Source organism: Phyllopteryx taeniolatus, chromosome 14, assembly GCF_024500385.1.
Source record: "Phyllopteryx taeniolatus isolate TA_2022b chromosome 14, UOR_Ptae_1.2, whole genome shotgun sequence".
Classification (NCBI taxonomy): Eukaryota; Metazoa; Chordata; class Actinopteri; order Syngnathiformes; family Syngnathidae; genus Phyllopteryx; species Phyllopteryx taeniolatus.
In genome coordinates this window covers 26,510,734-26,532,266 of record NC_084515.1, presented here as the reverse complement: position 1 = coordinate 26,532,266, position 21,533 = coordinate 26,510,734, and the positions used below count along the sequence as shown (strand labels likewise).

At 43.3% G+C, this 21,533-nt stretch overlaps 1 protein-coding gene across 4 annotated transcripts in view; it reads left to right on the top strand.

Moving 5' to 3' along the window:
- The window catches only part of LOC133488552 (intraflagellar transport protein 20 homolog), a 75,036-nt gene extending 53,789 nt beyond the window's left edge, over positions 1 to 21,247 (top strand). For 2 of the 4 annotated variants that reach the window (XM_061796533.1, XM_061796532.1), the window contains 2 exons: positions 15,424 to 15,498; positions 20,542 to 21,247. In XM_061796533.1, the coding sequence (XP_061652517.1) occupies positions 15,424 to 15,498; positions 20,542 to 20,545 (79 nt within the window). In that variant the 3' untranslated portion in view covers positions 20,546 to 21,247. Of the gene's footprint in view, positions 1 to 6,456; positions 6,588 to 15,423; positions 15,499 to 20,541 lie in introns of all 4 variants that reach the window. The other 2 variants (XR_009791684.1, XM_061796534.1) reach the window with 2 other exon arrangements.
- Positions 21,248 to 21,533: the final 286 nt, after the last annotated feature.

Below are 21,533 nucleotides of genomic sequence, written 5' to 3'. Positions count from 1 at the left end.
AAATAAAACATGGGGGAAATGAAATGCCAGTATTTTGAGGAAAATAAGTGACCCATTCAGCAACATATTGAGGGAAAAAAGAACTATAAACTTGTGTCGTTTGGTTCTCAGACCGGCCCGCTCAATATCCATCCATCCATTTTCTGAGCCGCTTCTCCTCACTAGTGTCACGGGCCCTGACCAATAGAGTCAGTAAATACACTACAACACTACACCATGAGTAATTTGTTGCACCACCTCTGGCTTTTTTGACAGCATGCAGTCTCTGAGGCATGGACTTTACCAGTGACAAAAAGTATTCTTCATCAATATGGCTCAACTTCCTCTGATTACTGTTACCAGCTCAGCTTTGCAGGATGGAGCCTTGTCATTGACCCATCTTTCATTTCCACCACAGATTTCCGATTGGTTTGATCCGGACTATTTGCATATTGACATTACATGTCTTTCTTAAAGGAAGGTGTTTACGGTTTTTGCTCTATGCCAAGATGCATCTTGAAAAATGATGTAATCGCCAAACATCCTTACAACCGATGGGACCAGAAAAGTGTCCAAAATCTCTATGTAAACTTGTGCATTTATTGAGGATGTAATGACTGGCATCTTCCCTGTACCTTTCCTAACATGCTGCCCCATATCATCAATGACTGTGGAAATTTGCATATTTTCTTTAGCCAGGCATCTTCATAAATCTCATTGGAATGGCACCAAACAAAAGTTCCAGCATCATCACCTTGCCTCATGCATATTAGCGATTCATCACTGAATGTTACTTTCATCCAGTCATCCACAGCCCACTGTAGCCTTGTGTGTTTCTGTTTAGGTGTTAAGACGGCTTTCGTTTGGCTTTTCTGTATGTACCTTGGAGCAAAAAAGCATTTAGTCAGCCACCATTTGGGCAAGTTCTGCCACTTAAAAAGATGAGAGAGGCCTGTAATTTTCCATCCATCCATCCATCCATTTTCTACCGCTTATCCGAGGTCGGGTCGTGGGGGCAGTAGCTTTAGCAGGGACGCCCAGACTTCCCTCTCCCCAGCCACTTCATCCATCTCTTCCGGGGGGATCCCAAGGCGTTCCCAGGCTAGCCGAAGGATGTAGTCTCTCCAGCGTGTCCTGGGTCGTCCCCGGGGTCTCCTCCCGTAATTTTCAGCTTAGGTATACCTCACCTGTGAGAGACAAAATCAGAAAAAAAAATTCCAGAAAATCACATTGTCTCATTATGAAACAATTTATTAGCAAATTATGGTGGAAAATATTTGGTCAATAACAAAAGTTCGTCTCAATACTTTGTTATATACCCTTTGCTGCCAATGACAGAGGTCAAAGTTTTCACATACTGTTGCTGGTATTTTGGCCCATTCCTCCATGCAGATCTCCTCGAGAGCAGTGATGTTTTGGGGCTGCCTCTGGGCAAAACAGACTTTCAACTCCCTCCAAAGATTTTCTATGGGATTGAGATCTGGAGACTGGCTAGGCCACTCCAGGACCTTGAAATGCTTTTTACGAAGCCACTCCTTCATTGTCCGGGCGGTGTGTTTGGGATCATTGTCATGCTGAAAGACCCAACCACGTTTAATCTTCAATGCCCTTGCTCATGGAAGGAGGTTTTCACTCAAAATCTCACGATAAATGGCCCCCATTCATTCTTTCCTTTACACGGAGCAGTCATCCTGGTCCCTTTGCAGAAAAGCAGCCCCAAAGCATGATGTTTCCATCCCCATGTTTCACAGTAGGTATGGTGTTCTTTGGATGCAACACAGCATTCTTTCTCCTCCAAACATGACAAGTTGAGTTTTTCCAAAAAGTTAAATTTTGGTTTCATCTGACGATATGACGTTCTCCCAATCCTCTTCTGGATCATCCAAATGCTCTCAAGCAAACTTCAGACGGGCCTGGACATATACTGGCTTAAGCAAGGGGACACATCTTGCACTGCACGATTTGAGTCCCTGACGGCGTAGTATGTTACTTTATTGCTTTGGGATTTTTGATCACCGTTCTTGTGATCTTATAGACCCCATGGGGTGAGATCTTGCGTGGAGCCCCAGATCGAGGGAGATTGTCAGTGATCTTGTATGTCTTCCATTTTCTAATAATTGCTCCCACAGTTGATTTCTTCACACCAAGCTGCTTACCTATTGCAGATTCAGTCTTCCCAGCCTGGTGCAGGTCTAAATTTTTTATCTGATGTCCTTTGACAGCTCTTTGGTCTTGGCCATAGTGGAGATTGGAGTGTGACTGTTTGAGGTTGTGGACAGGTGTCTCTTATACTGTTAACGAGTTCATCCATCCATCAATCCATTTTCTGAGCCGCTTCTCCTCACTTGGGTCGCAGGCGTGCTGGAGCCTATCCCAGCTATCATCGGGCAGGAGGCGGGGTACACCCTGAACTGGTTGCCAGCCAATCACAGGGCACATACAAACAAACAACCATTCATTCGCACTCACATTCATACCTACGGGCAATTTAGAGTCTCCCAATTCATGCATGTTTTTGGGATGTGGGAGGAAACCGGAGTGCCCAGAGAAAACCCACGCTGGCACGGGGAGAACATGCAAACTCCACACAGGCGGGGCCGGGCATTGACCCCCGGTCCTCAGAACTGTGAGGCTGACGCTCTAACCAATCGGCCACCATGCCGTGTTAACGAGTTCAAACAGGTGCCATTAATACAGGTAACGAGTGGAGGACAGAGGAGCCTCTTAAAAAAGAGATTACAGGTCTGTGAGAGCCAGAAATCTTGCTTGTTTGTAGGTGACCAAATACTTATTTTCCACCATAATTTGGTAATAAATGATTTAAAAATCAGACAATGGGATTTTCTGGACTTTTTTTTTCTTTCTCATTTTGTCTCACGTAGGTGCGGTAGACCTATGATGAAAATTACAGACCTCTCTCATCTTTTTAAGTGGGAGAACTTACACAATTGGTGGCTGACTAAATACTTTGCCCCACTGTAAATCCCATTTCCTTTAGACAGTTTCTTAAAGTTCGGTCACAGATGTTGACTCCAGTTTCCGTCCATTCGTCCCTCATTCTTTTTGTTGTGCATGTTCTATTTTCAAGAAATATCTACCAGGACACTCCCCTTTTGACTGGGAACAACCATTATCTTTTCAGCATTCTGTCATGTTTTACCTTCTTGAAGAAGTTTTATAAATCTCTCCTTTGTTTCAACTGACATCTATCATGCAGGAGCCATGATTCATGTCAATCCACTTGGTGCAACAGCTTACTAAGGTTTGACCACTGTTATTGAACTGCTGACTAATTAGCAAATTCAGTCTGATTTAGGCGTTTATTTTAGAACTGAAAATTACAAGGTGATTCCGTGATGTCTTCCTCAGAATTGAGCGATTCTATATTTTATCCTCTACTTGCTGTAAAAAAAAAATAAATAAAAAAAAAAAAAAAAAAAAAGTGACTTGACTACTAAAATTTTCTTTTTCTTTTTGTGTTTCTTAAAGCCAGGAGTGTGATATTTTGAATAAAATAGTTTTTTGGAACATCCGTCATTTGCCTTTTTTCTCCAATCTTAAGTATTTAACTGATCATCCTCCAGGAGTGGTGGTTCCATATTTTTTGCCAGGGGTTGAACTTGGCATGAAAATTCAGTGGAACCTCGGGTTATGAGCGACCCGGGTTACGTACAATTCAGGTTATGTCAAAAGTTTCCGTAGAAAAATTACCTCTAGTTACGTATTATTTTTGTTTTTCGAACGGTCTTGGTATGGAGGAACAAAAGGGCCTATGTTGTGCTTCTACTTGCGGTGCGTGACGATCATTGATTCCATACATAACACATTGCTGCAAGCTGAAAACCAGTTGTCTGCTCGCAACCACATCGTAGCTGGAAATCTGTTGCGTTTGTGGCGGAAGTTCCACATCTGCATCCTCGATCATCCAATCACAAATCTTGTAGTGTTTGGAATTGACGTGGTAAAAGAAGTCCGAAAATCATTTTATTTTCATCCAAAAAATGTATTTAAAAATTTACAAAATGTATGTTTTTTTTATTGAATTGTAGCATCTCTTTAATTACGACAAAAAATGGTTAATGTTGGCATAATCGGGTCAGAAACGCTCTCCGCGCATGCATTCGCTCAGCAGAGGTTCCGCCTCTGCACATTCAGCCAAATTCAGCCGACCACCAGCCGACCATAAATTTGCACTACTGTCATTCTTCATGAATGAACAGGGATGTTATCGTTGCACTGAACCTTTTTATTTTTTTTATTTTTATTATTTTTTTTAATTTTTTTTAAAAAGGGCTAAACAGTTAAAAATTAGAATGGCTCTTGAAAGGAAGCGCTTGATGAGCGGAAACATTTGTGCTGTGCCTGTCGTTCAACCGTCATTGACTGTGTCTCACGCAATGCAACTGAAAAGGTATTGTAGGTATGTTTGTATGTTTGTCGTTGTGTTTTTGGTCTTTATTAGACTGACAAAAAATGAAAAAGCGCTTGCTGGTGATAGCGTTAGCAAGGCAATAATAATTAAAAAAAAGATAAAATGAATCAAATGATCAAAAGAAATGTGCATCAAATTGGCCAGCAAAGCAATTCATCTTTTAAATGACAACGTGATATTTTTTTTCTGAACAGAAAAAGACAACTTACCCTGAATTGGTTTCTTGTGCCAAAATCAACCAATGAATTAGAAAAGGCAAAAGAAAAAAAAAAACACCTCAATCAGAATTTCCCCGTGTTACGATGGAAGAAAATGCTTCTACATTGAGGAGCCGCAGTCCTCCTTTCCCTTCCTAAGTTAGTTAATGGGCAATAAACTTTTATCGTGTTTCTTGAGTGTTTTTTCTTTAGTGGGTGTTCACTTATTTCTATATTGCACCTTTATTTTTAACCATACACATTGATTTAAAAAAAGTTAAATATAACTTAATTTTGTGGCTTTAATGGATTAATTGAATTATGATACCTTTCAATGGGAACAATTACCTTGATTTAAGAACGTTTGGGTTTACAAGCAGGGTAATGGATTGAATTATGTTTGTAACCCGAGGTTCCACTGTAACTTGAAGTCTATCAGCACTAATAACTTGCTCACTACAGTAAATTTAAATACAGGTTAACTTCAGTATATCTCTGTGTTCAACTAAAGATAGTATCTTTCCTTTTGAAGCTATCATTAACTGTTAGACCAATAAAGCAGAGTGAAAAAGAAATATGTGCTGGTTTTCACGTTTCTCTGTGTGTATATATATATACAGTGGGTAGGGAAAGTATTCAGACGCCCTTCAATTTTTCACTCTTTGTTATATTGCAGCCATTTGCTAAAATCATTTTTTATTTTTTTCCCTCATTAATGTATACAGAGCACCCCATATTGACAGATTTTTTTTTGCAGATTTATTAAAAAAGAAAAACTGAAATATCACACAGCCATAAGTATTCAGACCCTTTGCTCAGTATTTAGTAGAAGCACCCTTTTGAACTAATACAGCCATGAGTCTTTTTCTTGGGAATGATGCAACAAGATTTTCACACCTGGATTTGGGGATCCTCTGCCATTCCTCCTTACAGAATATATTGTTATTTTAGCTGTGTGCTTAGGGTCATTGTCTTGTTGGAAGGTGAACCTTTGGCCCAGTCTGAGGTCCTGAGCACTCTGGAGAAGGTTTTCGTCCAGGACATCCCTGTACTTGGCCACATTCATCTTTCCTTCGATTGCAACCCGTCATACTGTCCTTGCAGCTACTCTGCCATAAAGCCCCGACTGGTGGAGGGCTGCAGTGATGGTTGACGTTCTAGAACTTTTGCCCATCTCCCGACTGGATCTCTGGAGCTCAGCCAAAGTGATCTTTGGGTTGGCATGGCAGTCCCCTTGGAGTTTGCCAAAAGACACTTTAAGGATTCTCAGACCTGCAGAAATAAAATTATCTGGTCTGATGAAACCAAAATTACTTTTTGGCCTGAATTGCAAGCATTTCATTTGCACTGACAAGGGGCTGGATTGTTGTGATTATTGATAGATTTTACGTGTTGCCTTGGCTTTCCATGCCTTTTTGCACCTCCCTTTCTTCATATGTTCAATACTTTTCGCGTCATTTCACATTTTTACACACAACTTAATTTAGGCCAGTAGTACCTTCGGAAGTATATTGAGTGAGAAAACTGGTGACGTATTCTTATTTCAGCCGCTGTGCGTATATATATATATATATATATATATATATATATATATATAATGCAAAAGAATATCAACTGGTTCAGTCCTAATTGATGGCCTACAAAAAGGTCTCATTGCCAAGGTATGAGTCATGATGGGTAAGAGCAGAGAGCTGTCTCAAGACCATGGCAAACTAATTGTTGCAAGACATAACGATGGCATTGGTTACAGGTGCATATCTAAGCTTCTGAACGTTCCAGTGAGCACGGTTGGGGCCATAATACGTACGTGGAAAGCCAATCATACCATCATAAATTTGCCTCAATCAGGTGCTACTCGCAAGATTTCTGACTGAGGAGTGCAAAGAATAACCAGAAGAGTTGTCCAAAAGCCAAAGACCACCTGTGGAGAGCTTCAAAAAGACCTGGAATTAGCAGGAGCTGTTGTCACAAGGAAAACAGTGAGTAATGTACTCCGCCGCCATGGCCTGTATACATACTCATCACGCAAGACCCCATTGCTGAAAAAAAGCTTGTCAAAGCCTTGTTTAAAGTTTGCTGAACAACCTTTGGACAAGCCAGTTAAATACTGGGAGAATATAGCCTGGACGGATGAGAGCAAAATTGAACTGTTCGGATACCATAATGCACACTACGTTTGGAGGAGAAATGGCACTGCACATCACCTTAAAACACCATACCAACAGTTAAGTTCGGAGCTGGGAAGATTATTTTGTGGGGCTGTGTTGGATCTATCTCACCCAACACCTATAAAAAAATAGACACAAAGGAATGAAGACGCTGTTTTTTTTTTGCTCATGAGGAGAACGTGGGAGATGGTTCAATTTCATTCTCCTATCACGCTCTAAACAATCTCCCCCGTTGCTCCTGTATTTATTTGAAATAGGGAGATATCTAAGTTACAAGACATAACATATTAAGTTACAAGACATAACACACTAAGGGGAGGGTTTCAAGGTGAAGACATGAGACCAACACCCGGCCACGTGTCCTTGGTCAAGGCGCCCTTCTCTGACGATTCCCTCAGTCGTCTTCCCGAAGGCGAGACATCTTCCTTTCCCCCACAGTCAGCAAGCAACCATCAAAATCGTCCATAATACTAATACTAATACTAACTTCTACAATTTATTTAACAGGCTGCTTTCCAGCAAATTGTACCGGTAAACTTCACATTATTGAAGGAACGATGAATGGGCAAATGTACAGAGACATTCTTGACAAAGAAAAACTGCTGCCATCTACGAGGATGAAACGAAAGTGGATATTACAGGCGGCATGGGGGACGACTGGTTAGAGCGTCTGCCTCACAGTTCTGAGGACCGGGGTTCAATCCCCGGCCCCGCCTGTGTGGAGTTTGCATGTTCTCCCCGTGCCTACATGGGTTTTCTCCGGACACTCCAGTTTCCTCTCACATCCCCAAAACATGCATAAATTGCCCGTAGGTGTGAATGTGAGTGTAAATGGTTGTTTGTTTGTATGTGCCCTGCGATTGGCTGGCAACCAATTCAGGGTGTACCCCGCCTCCTGCCCGATGATAGCTCCAGCACACCTTCTACCCTAGTGAGGAGAAGCGGCTCAGAAGATGGATGGATGGATGATTGGATATTTCAGCAGGATAAAGATCCAAAATATACTGAGTTTCCTTAACTCTCAATTGGTTTCAAAGAAAAAAAATAAAGCAGCTAGAATGGCCCAGCCAATCACCTCACTTGAATCCAATCGAAAATGTATGGAAAGAACTGTAACTCAAGATTCATAAAAGAAGCCCACGGAACCTTCAAGATTTGAAGACTGCCTGTGTGGAAGAATGGGCCAAAATCACACCAGGCGTCCTGAACCTCCATACATCCATCCATCCATTTCGGTCGGGTCGCGGGGGCAGTAGCTTTAGCAGGGACGCCCAGACTTCCCTCTCCCCAGCCACTTCATCCAGGTCTTCCGGGGGGATCCCGAGCTTCTCACCCTATCTTTAAGGGAGAGCCCGGACACCCTGCGGAGGAAACTCATTTCGGCTGTTTGTATCCGGTTTCTTGTTCTTTTGGTCACGACCCACAGCTCATGACCATAGGTGAGGATAGGAACGTAGCTCGACCGGTAAATCGAGAGCTTCGCCTTTCGGCTTAGCTCCTTTTTTACCACAACGGATCGATACAAAGTCCGCATCACTGCAGACGCTGCATCGATCTGCGTGTCGATCTCCCGTTCCATTCTTCCCTCACTCGTGAACAAGACCCCAAGATCCTTGAACTCCTCCACTTGGGGCAGGATCTCATCCCCGACCTGGAGAGTACACGCCACCCTTTTCCAACTGAGGACCATGGTCTCAGATTTGCGAACTGCTCCAATGCGAATTGGAGGTCACGGCTTGATGAAGCCAAATGAAACACATCATCATCCACAGGACCCCCGAGGGACGCGGTCGAACTCCTTCTCCAAGTCCACAAAACACATGTAGATTGGTTGGGCGAGCTCCCATGCACCCTCGAGGACCCTGCCAAGGGTGTCGAGCTGGTCCACTGTTCCACGGCCAGGATGAAAACCACACTGCTCCTCCTGAATCTGAGATTCAACTTCCCGACGGACCCTCCTCTCCAGCACCCCTGAATATACCTTACCAGGGAGGCTGAGGAGTGTGATCCCCCTGTAGTTGGAACACACCCTCCGGTCCCCCTTCTTAAAAAGGGGGACCACCACCCCAGCCTGCCAATCCAGAGGCACTGTCCCCGATGTCCACGCGATGTTGCAGAGGCGTGTTAACCAGGACAGCCCTACAACATCCAGAGCCTTGAGGAACCCCCGGGGCCTTGCCACCGAGGAGCTTTTTAACCACCTCGGTGACCTCAACCCCAGAGATAGGAGAGTCCGCCTCAGAGAACCCAGACTCTGCTCCCTCATGGGAATGCATGTCGGTGAAATTGAGGAGGTCTTTGAAGTATTCTCCCCACCGGGTCACAACGTCCTAAGTCGAGGTCAGCAGCGCCCCATCCCCACTATACAGAGTGTTGATGGTGCACTGCTTCCCCCTCCTGAGACGCCGGATGGTGGACCAGAATTTCCTTGAAGCCATCCGGAAGTCTTTCTCCATGGCCTCACCGAACTCTTCCCAAGCCCGAGTTTTTGCTTCAGCGACCACCAAAGCAGCATTCCGCTTGGCCAGCCGGTACCCATCAGCTGCCTCAGGAGTCCTACAGGCCGAAAAGGCCCGATAGGACTCCTTCTTCAGCTTGACGGCATCCCTCACCGTTGATGTCTACCAACAGGTTCGGGGATTGCCGCCACGACAGGCACCAACCACCTTATGGCCGCAGCTCCGGTCGGCCGCCTCAGCAATTGAGGCGCGGAACATGGTCCACTCGGACTCGATGTCCCCCGCCTCCCCCGGAACATGAGCAAAGTTCTGTCGGAGGAGGGAGTTGAAACTCCTTCTGACAGGGGATTCCGCCAGACGTTCCCAGCAGACCCTCCCAATATGTTTGGGCCTGCCATGTCGGACCGGCATCTTCCCCCACCATCGGAACCAACTCACCACCAGGTGGTGATCAGTTGACAGCTCCGCCCCTCTCTTCACCCGAGTGTCCAAGACATGCGGCCACAAGTCCGTTGACACGACCACAAAGTCGATCATCAAACTGCGACCTTGGGTGTCCTGGTGCCAATTGCACATGTGGACACCCTTATGCTTGGACATGGTGTTCGTTATGGACAATCAGTGATGAGCACAGAAGTCTAGTAACAGAACACCGCTCGGGTTCTGATCGTGGGGGGGCCGTTCGTCCCAATCACGCCCTTCCAGGTCTCACTTTCATTGGCTATTGAAGTCCCCCAGCAGAACAATGGAGTCCCCAGCGGGAGCGCTCTCCAGCACCCCCTTCAAGGACTCCAAAAAGGGTGGATACTCTGAACTGCTGTTTGGTGCATAAGCACAAACAACACTCAGGACCCGTCCCCCACCCGAAGGCGGAGGGAGGCTACCCTCCCATCCCAGGGGTGAACCCCGACGTACAGGCGCCGAGCCGGGGAGTATAAGTATACCCACACCTGCTCAGCGCCTCTCATCGTGGGCAACTCCAGAGTGGAAGAGAGTCCAACCCCTCTCGAAAGGACTGGTACCAGAGCCCAAGCTGTGCGTGGAGGCGAGTCCGACTATATCTTGAACTTCTTGACCTCACACACCAGCTCGGGCTCCTTCCCTGCCAGAGAGGTGACATTCCACGTCCCGAGAGCCAGCTTCTGTAACCGGGGATCGGATCGCCAAGGTCCCCGCCTTCGGCCACCGCCTTTGGCCACTGCCCAGCTCGCACTGCACGCGACCCCTATGGCCCCTCCCACAGGTGGTGAGCCCATGGGAAGGGGGACCCACGTTACCCTTTCGGGCTGTGCCCGGCCGGGCCCCATGGGTGCAGGCCCGGCCACAGGCGCTCGCCTTCGACCCCCACCTCCAGGCCTGGCTTCAGACGGGGACCCCGGTGACCTGTGTCCGGGCAAGGGAAACCTGAGTCAATTTTTTGTCATCATCATAAGGGGTCTTTGAACCTGTCATTGCAAATAAAGGCTTTCGTTTAAAGTTATAAATAAATACCAGTTGGCGTATTCAATTCCCTGTGTCATTTCACATTATTACACACAACTGAATTTCTGACCTTATTTGTTCTACATTCTTTGTATGTATGGATTACATAACGTCTGGTGATATTTTGATATCAATAGCACCTTTGCAAATATATTTAGCGAGAAAAATGGTGACGTTAAATACTTATTTCATCGTTGTATATACAGACCTTTTCCAAAAAATTTTAATATCATGTAAAAGTTTATTTCCATAATTCCATTCAAAAAGTTTAACTTTCATAGACTGGCGAACAATTTGAATTCTGTTGAGTTAGATTTGTATGCTGATTAAAACTAAAATTGGCATCCTGATTCCAAAATTGCAGTCAGTTTTTTTCTATCACGTCAAGTTTTTTTCCAGATAAGCAAAATTCCACTGATTAGCTGTAGTAAGCTTGCCAGCTGATTACGATTGGACTCATCTACAGCTACGTGCGAACTTGTTTGTGCAATCACAATTGAGACAGTGCTGTGAGAGGTGTGTGCACCTCCCAATAGGTCAGTACTATCAATATCTGCCAACAGAAAGACTAACATTGTAGGAATTAAGAAGATCCACCCCCCCAAGCTGAGAACACTAGCCAACGACTTGAATACCTTCTACTGCAGATTTGAAAAGGACACTTTCACACCCCACACCCAACCCAGCCACACCACCGACCACAATCACACCTCTGACTTCTGCGTTAACCATCCACGAACAGGATGTGAGACGCATCTTCAAACCACAAAAGATTAACAAAGCGGCAGGCCCAGACCGTGTGCCCCCATCCTGCCTCAAAGTCTGCTCAGACCAGCTCACTCCAGTCTTCACACAGCTCTTCAATAGATCTGTGGAACTGTCCGAAGTACCATCCTGTTTCAAACACTCCACCATCATTCCAGTCCCCAAGAAACCTGCAATCTCGGGTCTAAATGACTACAGGCCTGTCGCCTTGACATCTGTGGTTATGAAGTCCTTTGAACATCTCGTGCTGGACCACCTCAAGAGCGTCACAGGTCCCCTGCTGGACCCCCTGCAGTTTTACTTCCGATCGAACAGGTCTGCGGATGATGCAGTCAACATGGGACTGCACTTCATCCTAGAACACCTCGACAGTGCAGGGACCTTCGCGAGGATCCTGTTCGTGGACTTCAGCTCAGCGTTCAACACCATCATCCCTGAACTCCTTTCCTCCAAGTTTCTCCAGCTCAGCGTCTCGCCTGCCATCTGTCAATGGATTTACAGTTTTATGACAGGCAGGACACAGCAGGTGAGGCTAGGAGAGACCACCTCATCCACACGCAGCATCAGCACTGGGGCGCCCCAAGGTTGTGTCCTCCCTCCGCTGCTCTTCTCTCTCTACACGAACGACTGCACCTCGACGCACCCGGCTGTCAAACTCCTGAAGTTTGCAGATGACACCACTGTCATCGGCCTGATCAAGAACGGTGACGAGTCTGTATATCGACAGGAAGTGGAGCGGCTGGATCTGTGGTGCGACCGACACAACCTGGAGCTGAACACGCTCAAGACTGTAGAGATGATCGTGGACTTCAGGAGGCATCCTTCGCCACAGCTGCCCCTCACGCTGTCCACTGATTAGCTGTAGTAAGACTTGCCAGCTCATTACGATTGGACTCATCTACAGCTACGTGGCAACTTGTTTGTGCAATCACAATTGAGACAGTGCAGTGAGAGGTGTGTGCACCTCCCAATAGGTCAGTAGTATCAATATCTGCAAACATTAAGAAGATCCCCCCCCAAGCTGAGAATTATCAGAGTGGAATGAGGTGGGAGTGGAATGAGGTGGGAGCCACAGCTTCAAAAACCACGTCATTCAGACGCATCTGGGAGATTGGCTACGACTGTCGGGTTCCTCGGGTCAAGCCACTTCTGAGCCTGAGCCAACATAGGAAGCGTCTCAACTGGGCCAAGGAAAAGAAGGCCAGTGGTCCAAGGTCCTCTTTTCCAATGAAATTAAAGTGTGCCTTTCATTTGGGAATCAAGGTCCGAGGGTTTGGAGGAAGACGGGTGAGGATTAGACCCCAAGCTGCTTAAGGTCCAGTGTGAAATATCCACAGTCAGTCATGATTTGGGGTGCAATGTCCAGTGCAGGTGTTCGAAAATCTGGTTTCTTAAATCCAAGGTCAGCGCAACAGTCTACCAGAATGTTTTAGAGGACTTCATGATTCCTTCTGCTGAGGATCTGTATGGAGATGCAGATTTCATCTTCCAGCAGGACCTGGCCCCTGCCCATACCGCCAGAAGCACCAAAACCTGGTTTGATGCCCATGCCATCACAGTGCTTGACTGGCCGGCCAACTCGCCGGATCTAAACCCCATTAAGAATCTATGGGGTATTATCAAGAGGAAAATAATGTGCACCAGAGCCCAAACAAAGAAGAACTGACAGCAAGCATCAAGGAAATCTGGGCTTCCATAGGCTGATTGTCTCAGTGCCATGGCATTGAATGAACGGTGAATTAAAGCAAAGGGATGCCCAACAAAGTATTGACGATTAACATATCGTTTTGAAAGTACCATATTTTGATTGATTTAATGTGACCCTAATTTCTTTTTTTTTTTTCTACAAAAGCTGATAAGTAAATGCTGATTTCTTCACAGTATTCTATTTTTTTTAATTCCTGATTTTGTGGGTTTTATTAGCTGGAAGCTGACATTATGTAAATATAAATAAATACTTGAAATTGTTTTCATTGTGGGCTCTGAATCTATAATCTATGAAAGTTTAACTTTTTGAATGGAATTATGGAAGTAAACTTTTCCATGATATTGTATTTCTTAGGAAAGGGTGTGTGTGTGTGTATATACAGTGGGTACGGAAAGTTTTCAGACGCTCTTAATTTTTTCACTCTTTTGTTATATTGCAACCATTTTTTAAAATCATTTAAGTAAATTGTTTTCCTCATTAATGTACACACAGCACCCCATATTGGCAGAAAAAAAACAGAAATGTTGAAATGTTTGCTGATTTATTAAAAAAGAAAAACTGAACTATCACACAGCCATAAGTATTCAGACCTGCTGCTATGGGACTCATATATTTAACTCGGGTGCTGTCCATTTCTTCTGATCATCCTTAAAATGGTTCTGCACCTTCATTGGAGTGTGGCTGTGTTTGATTATATTGATTGGACTTGATTAGGAAAGCCACACCCCTGTCAATATAAGCTCTTACAGCTCACAGTGCATGTCAGAGCAAATGAGAATCAGAGACAGAATTGTGGCAAGGCACAGATCTGGCCAAGGTTACAAAAAAGATTCTGCTGCACTTAAGGTTCCTAAGAGCACAGTGGCCTCCATAATCCTGAAATGGAAGACGTTTGGAACGACCAGAACCCTTCCTAGAGCTGGCCGTCCGGCCAAACTGAGCAATTGGGGGAGAAGAGCCTTGGTGAGAGAGGTAAAGAAGAACCCAGATCACTGTGCCTGAGCTCCAGAGATGTAGTCGGGAGATGGGCGAAGGTTCTAGAAAGTCAACCATCACACCAGCCCTCCACCAGTCGGGGCTTTATGGCAGAGTAGCTCGACGGAAGCCTCTCCTCAGTGCAAGACACATGAAAGCCGCATGGAGTTTGCTAAAAAAAAAAACACCTGAAGGACTCCAAGATGGGAAGAAATAAGAATCTCTGGTCTGATGAGACCAAGATAGAAATTGTTGGCCTTAATACTAAGTGGCATGTGTGGCAAAAACCAGGCACTGCTCATCACCTGTCCCATACAGTCCCAACAGTGAAGCATGGTGGTGGAAACATCATGCTGTGGGGGTGTTTTTCAGCTGCAGGGAAAGGACGACCTGTTGCAATCGAAGAAAAGATGAATGTGGCCAAGTTCAGCGATATCCTGGATGAAAACCTTCAGAGTGCTCAGAACCTCAGACTGCGCCAAAGGTTCGCCTTAAAAAAAGACTGACCCGAAGCACACAGCTAAAATACCGAAGCAGTGGCTTCGGAACAACTCACTGACTGTTTTTGAATGGCCCAGCCAGAGCTCTGACTTCAAACCAATTGAGCATCTCTGGAAAGACCTGAAAATGATTGCCCAACAACGTTCACCATCCAACCTGACAGAACTAGAGAGGATCTGCAAGGAGGAATGGCAGATGATCCCCAAATCAAAGTGTGAAAAACTTCTTACATCATTCCCGAAAAGACTCATGGCTGTATTAGCTCAAAAGGGTGCTTCTACTAAATACTGAGCAAAAGGTCTGAATACTTGTGGCTGTGTGATATTTAAATTTTTCTTTAACAAGTCTGCAAAAATTTCAACAATTCAGTCTTTTTTCTTCTGTGTCAATATGGGGTGCTGTGTGTACATTAATGTAGAAAAAATGAACTTAAATGATTTTCGAAAATGGCTGCAATATAAAAAAGAGTGAAAAATTTAAGGGGATCTGAAAACTTTTCGTACCCACTGTATCTGTCTATCGCCAGGTTAAAAAAAATCGCAATGTAATTTTTTTCTCCCCATTGTGCAGCCCAATTGTTTAGCCACATTGGCTAAGCAGGTTTTATCACCCAGTGCCCACTCTGATTATATTCTGACGCTCAGCATCACTGTTGCACTATCATCAGACTTCCTTTTTATATCAAGAAAACGTATCATTTTACAATTTTTTTAAAAATGTAATGAGATTGTCACGACTAAATATATCCTTGTTTCAGGTATCGGATCGAATGTGATGCCTTGTCTAAAGTGGAATCTGAGCAGAATGAGTTTATCAACCAGTTTATTTTGCAGTAAGTATGTCCTTTTGTGCACTCTACTGTCATATTTCGAGATTGCCTACATCAAATATCACATCAAAAATCTCAAACTATAATATATGAATGAACAGGCAACATCTCACCGAAAGGAAGATGCCAAACAAGTACTCTCACATAAACAAAAACACACAACTTGCATTGAACCCAAGACTGTCTGCCGAACGTTTTATTTATATTCATATTCTAACCTTTATTGACTGATATAGGAAAGGATGAATATTGACTACACACTATTATCCCATTCTTTGGCACCATTGATTCCTATTATAAATTAGACTTTACACTGATCTAATCGCGTGATTGGTATCGGCCGTTGTGTACCGAACTAAAAGCTAGTTTATTTTTAGAGTTGTCACGTGTCTTGTGATGTAGTACTGTAACCGCCAATAAAGTTGTATTTCAATCTTGTTGGTGAAAAAACATTCGGCGGTGTGGGACTTTTTTGCGGTGCCTCAGACAGACAACCCGTAATGCCTGGTTCAGACTACAAGACAAATTTGGTCTTTCTCTCAAATTTGTCAGACTACTGCAATAAAATCTTGTATTCCAATACCACCGCATCCCGTCTTTTACCAACACTGGGCTTTATCTTGTCAAATCAAGCGCCACCGGATACACTTGTTACCATGGTGACGGCAACAACAATAGATTCCACAAATTTATTGTGTGGGGGGGAAAATAATAAAACAAGAAAAAAAATGTACGGTGGTCATCACCCATGCTCGGGAGAGGACGTTCATTCACCAATTGCTTGAGGTATGTTCACATACTTTTAATACGATACGGCTCGTAAGCAAGCAACAAAACGTTCTGTAGCCTCGTTCTGTTGAATCGTGCTCTCAAGTTTCGGTGTGTGTAATTCAATTACAATAAATAATTTAATTAGACTAAGTTAGCACCCATTATTTCTGTCATGTTATAATGTTGGTTTGACCTGACTGAAAACTTAAAACTTATGTCAGTGGCCAGTCCTTGAATGCCCCCTAGAGGTCATTGTTTTACCTTTTGTCTAAAATGCTAGAGAATAGTTTTGAAGTTTCTCAATATACAGTACACACGTATATACAATAAATGAGCAAGTCATTTAAATAAATTGCTCCATCTTGTGATTGGATCGGTGGTCAGTTATAGGATTTTTAAACTCTGTAATCGATGATCTCCCCCAAAAATCCTGATGGTGTCACACCCATTATAAATCACATTTTTCAATATACTGTAGACCTGGGCCCTGAAAAAAAAAAAAAAAAAAAAAAAAGGCATTTGAATTTACTTAATTTGAATATGTACATCGGTTGCACATGATTAAAATGTGTTGAAATGACATAATTTAACCATCTTCTAAAGAAAATTAAGATTTTTTTCAGTGTCCTCTCCTGTGTATTAAAATAATAAATTGAGTAATCAAAAAGGACTCAAAAGTTTTTGATATGTGCTTCTATTTGAATTCAAAAGATTTATTACAAATACCATAAATACATTTACGCATGAACCTTTATCTCACAGGGGTGAGTGTAGGTTACTGTATGAACATATTTATGAGTTATACGAATACATGGAAATAACCTTGTGGGGTGATCAGTCAGCCACGTGCTCCCAGAAACCCTGAGAGAGTAGTGTCATCCATGATTACAGCGACTCTCTCCTCGAACGGGGTGAGGGCCTTCGCGCCGGTTCTTCCGCCTGTTTTGGCCACACTTTGGCGGTGGGCAGCTGTCCTTCGCTTCAAATCCACCTTAATGTTTGACCACTTCTTTTTAACGTTACCCTATGTGAGTTGTTCCGACTCCACAGCATTGACAGCCGCACACGCGCTGTCACTCCTCTTTCGTGAGTTGTTAACGCCAAAGGACAGCGTGCCAAAAGATGATTTTCTTGCGCACATCCACTTCATTGAGCAACTTCACATTCAGAAAAATTATTGTCCTTCATTACCTTACTCATTGTCCTTTTTTCCTGATCATGCAGAGATCGGGATCTCAGGTGCAGGTTTCATTTAAATATGATATGCATATTTAAATGTTGGCGTGGACAGGGAGGGGTCGGCTACTCCAACATGTGCACTCAATTCCACGTTGATTGGAATGTGCGAAGGAAATGTGCTTGGATTCATGCGTACGCACAGATTCATACAGATTCTGGATATTTTTGTGTGTACGACGTTTTCTGGATTTGAGCGTACGGCAGTCACTGATGGTGTAGTGGTAGACTCGCCTGACTTTGATGCAGGCAGCGTGGGTTCAGTTCCCACTCAGTGACGGTGTGAGTGTGAATGGTTGTCCGTGTCTATATGTGCCCTGCGACTGACTGGCGACCAGTTCAGGGTGTAGTCCGCCTTTCGCCCGAAGTCAGCTGGGATAGGCTCCAGCGTCCCGTGACCCTAACCAGGATAAGCGGTGTTGAAAATGGATGGAGCGTACGCCATGTTTTAGTAGGAAATCCAAGCAAATCTTAGTACATGAGGAACCTGATGTGTTATAATGCTTTTCCTATGAATACTGAATGAATCCAACCATTGGGGTGTGTTTGGTTTGTATTTACACCCCTAACCCACCAAATGGAACCAAAGACCAAACCATTATTTTTTTTGCAAATCCAAGCTGTTTATCTCCTGTTTCTAATAACTTGGGAATTACGGCATGGTTTTAAAGTTTAACTTGTTCAAAACGTCGGTGAGTTATGTCCTTACCTCTGTTCGAAAGGAACAGAGTCCCTATGTCACGTGCTAAAAAACAAAGGCGAAGAGGAGATCTGTGTATCGCCAATTGATTCCTATTCCTTACATTCCCCGGATGTCTGTCACAGATATATATATATATATATATATATATATACATATACATATATATATATATATATATATATATATATATATATATATATATATACATATATATATATATATATATATATATATATATACACATATATATATATATATATATATACATATATATGCATGCTTGCCTCGCTTCTGCTTCCTCCTTCGCTGTTCGTGGCGCGTTGCAGAAGTGGGGGTCGGAGTTGTTGTAGGCAGCCATACCAGACTGCAGTTCCATAGCTCGTCAATGAGAGTAGACTTTTAACTCCGTAAAAGTAGTTCTGCCTGTGTCGATCAGAAACCTACGACTGTATCTGTATCAGAGTGGACTTGGTGCGTGAGAGTTAACTGTTGCGATAAACCCGTATTTTAAGTAGAACTCCTGATATAGTGTTGTTTCGTTCGCGAACGTTTCGTTAAAAAGAACAAATCTTTTCAGTAAACTTAATGAACTGAATTAGTTTATGAAATTATTTCGTTCTTTGAGCTCTCCCGCCGTTAGTCAGCCCGCTCGGACCAGAAAGAGAAGCGTTCGAGCCAGGTGGGACCGGAAACGGAAGCGTTCTGTGCAGTCTCGACGTGTCAATTGAGACGTGCAGCTGGTGTGGCGGACAAGATCTGGTCAATTTTCAAAATAAAACACATTGACACGCGAATTGCAATACAACAGAAATTGTATAAATTGGTCATTCTTTCTCTGCGGCCTGGTAACAAATGCCTCACGACCCGGTACCGGTCTGCGGACCTAATCAGAAATAGGAACAGTGACTATGGCAGACACACTAAAACTGAAAGAAGTTGCATTCAAATCACTGGGCTTACATATATGTTGTTTTAACTTCATAACAATCTTATATGGTCGTCATAGACCATCATAGACTCATGGGCCACTGGCCCGTGGGACGAATAATCTTCAGGAACAGTGACTATGGCAGACACACTAAAACTGAAAGAAGTTGCATTCAAATCACTGGGCTTACATATATGTTGTTTTAACTTCATAACAATCTTATATGGTCGTCATAGACTACATGGGCCACTGGCCCATGGGACGAATAATCTTCAGCTCTGACAGTAAAGGGAGAACATATTATATATATATATATATATATATATATATATATATATATATATATATATATATATATAATAAAAAAAACCTCTGTACCTCACTTTTGTCACTGTACAAGTTGGGTTTTTGGTAGGATCTCGATGGAGAAAATTGGAAGGCAAATAGTGTGTGCCCAAGTCTTTGTCCTTTTCAAGCAAGTTACAACCAATCTGACAGCCAATCACAGTCTGTCAGCAAAAGTCAGCTTCACCTCCCTATTTAAGGCTTTGTCAATGACTGAACCATTTTCAGTCTTGTCTTACATAATTAACAAATGTGTTGGCTGTGTGATTGCCTGTCGCACCACAAACAAGAATTTTGTAACAGTGTAGAAGATATTCATTATTGTGTTGTTGCCAAATCGAATGGAAATAGTAATGAGAAGAACAGATCACAGCACAAGTGTCTGTCCATATGGTATTGTACAGTTTCCATGTCTGGCTGGTCTTCAAGCATCACAGCTAAGAATCGTCCATCCATCCATTTTCTGAGCCGCTTCTCCACACTGGGGTCGCCGGGCGTGCTGGAGCCTATCCCAGCTATCATCGGGCAGGTGGCGGGGTACACCCTGAACTGGTTGCCAGCCAATCGCAGGGCACATACAAACAAACAACCATTCGCACTCACATTCACACCTACGGGCAATTTAGAGTTGTCAATTAACCTACCATGCATGTTTTTGGGATGTGGGAGGAAACCGGAGTGCCCGGAGAAAACCCACGCAGGCACGGGGAGAACATGCAAACTCCACAAGGTGGGACCGGGGATTGAACCCCGCTCCTCAGAACTGTGAGGCAGACGCTCTAACCAAGTCGTCCACCATGCCGCCAGCTAAGAATCAGAATACTAAATTACCCTATTCATGGTTTTGCATCTTCATTATGGGATACTGACTGTATACTGATGAAAACATTTGACTAATTGATTTTAGTACATGGTTAAAAAATAATGGATATGAATAGAATTGAATCAGGGCTGGACATTTTCTCTGTGTGTCTGCATAATAATTAAATGACTGCCTTGCAGGTGGAGTATGCATTGTCAGAGTATGCAGAGCTTTAATTTGTTCAAATTTTTCTCTTTTCAGTTGATGAAAGAACCCAACCAGGATGAGGCGTTCAAAATACTGAGTCTCATTATTCAGGTGGAAGAGTGGTCGCCTCACAAGTTTAGGTTCAATTCCTCGTTGACCTTCAGTCCTTTTTAAGTATGCCTGAGTAAAGTTCTAAAGTCTGGAGCCCATGGACATCAGCAAATTTTGGGTTTCCTCCCTTTTGATACCTTGCACTTCACTCTATCTATCTATCTATCTATCTATCTATCGATCTATCGATCTATCGATCTATCTATCTATCTATCTATCTATCTATCTATCTATCTATCTATCTATCTATCTATCTATCTATCTATCTATCTATCTATCTATCTCAATCTCTCTCTCTCTCGCTGTCTGTCTGTGTATCTATACATGTATCTACACATCTATCTGTACATCATCGACATCTATACATTATGTATAAATACAGAAAATTCCACATTTTAACTGCTGACAGAAGTCACAAGATCAATTCTGTAACACACACATCGTCAATGAACACCTTCTCCACACTGTCTCTGCATTCAGGTTGACCTTGGTTTCCATCTAAAGAATCTGAGATCCAGAGCAAGGAAGACATTTTTAGATTAGTTATCCAGGTCTTGAATGTCACCAGTAGTTGTGGCCCTCTGTAATTACATTCATTAAGGCGTAAACACATTTTCAAATCTAATAAATTTTGTCCATTTTAAATTGACCTATTGACTTCTGAGTTGATTGAATTTGATTTTTATTATTATTATTTGTCTGTTTTTATGGACTACTGTACATTTCTTAAAAATATGTTTTTTTTAAATTATTTATTAATTTACAGCAGGTGGGCATCTATATTTGTCTACTGGAATCTATCCATTTACTATAACCGACATATATTCGTCAATGGAGGATCTGATGCTGCTCGTCAATGAATTTCAGTTTGTAAGCAACTGTACTGATGAACATGAGCCAGTAGAAGGCAACAATGCAACACTTTCCATTTTAAA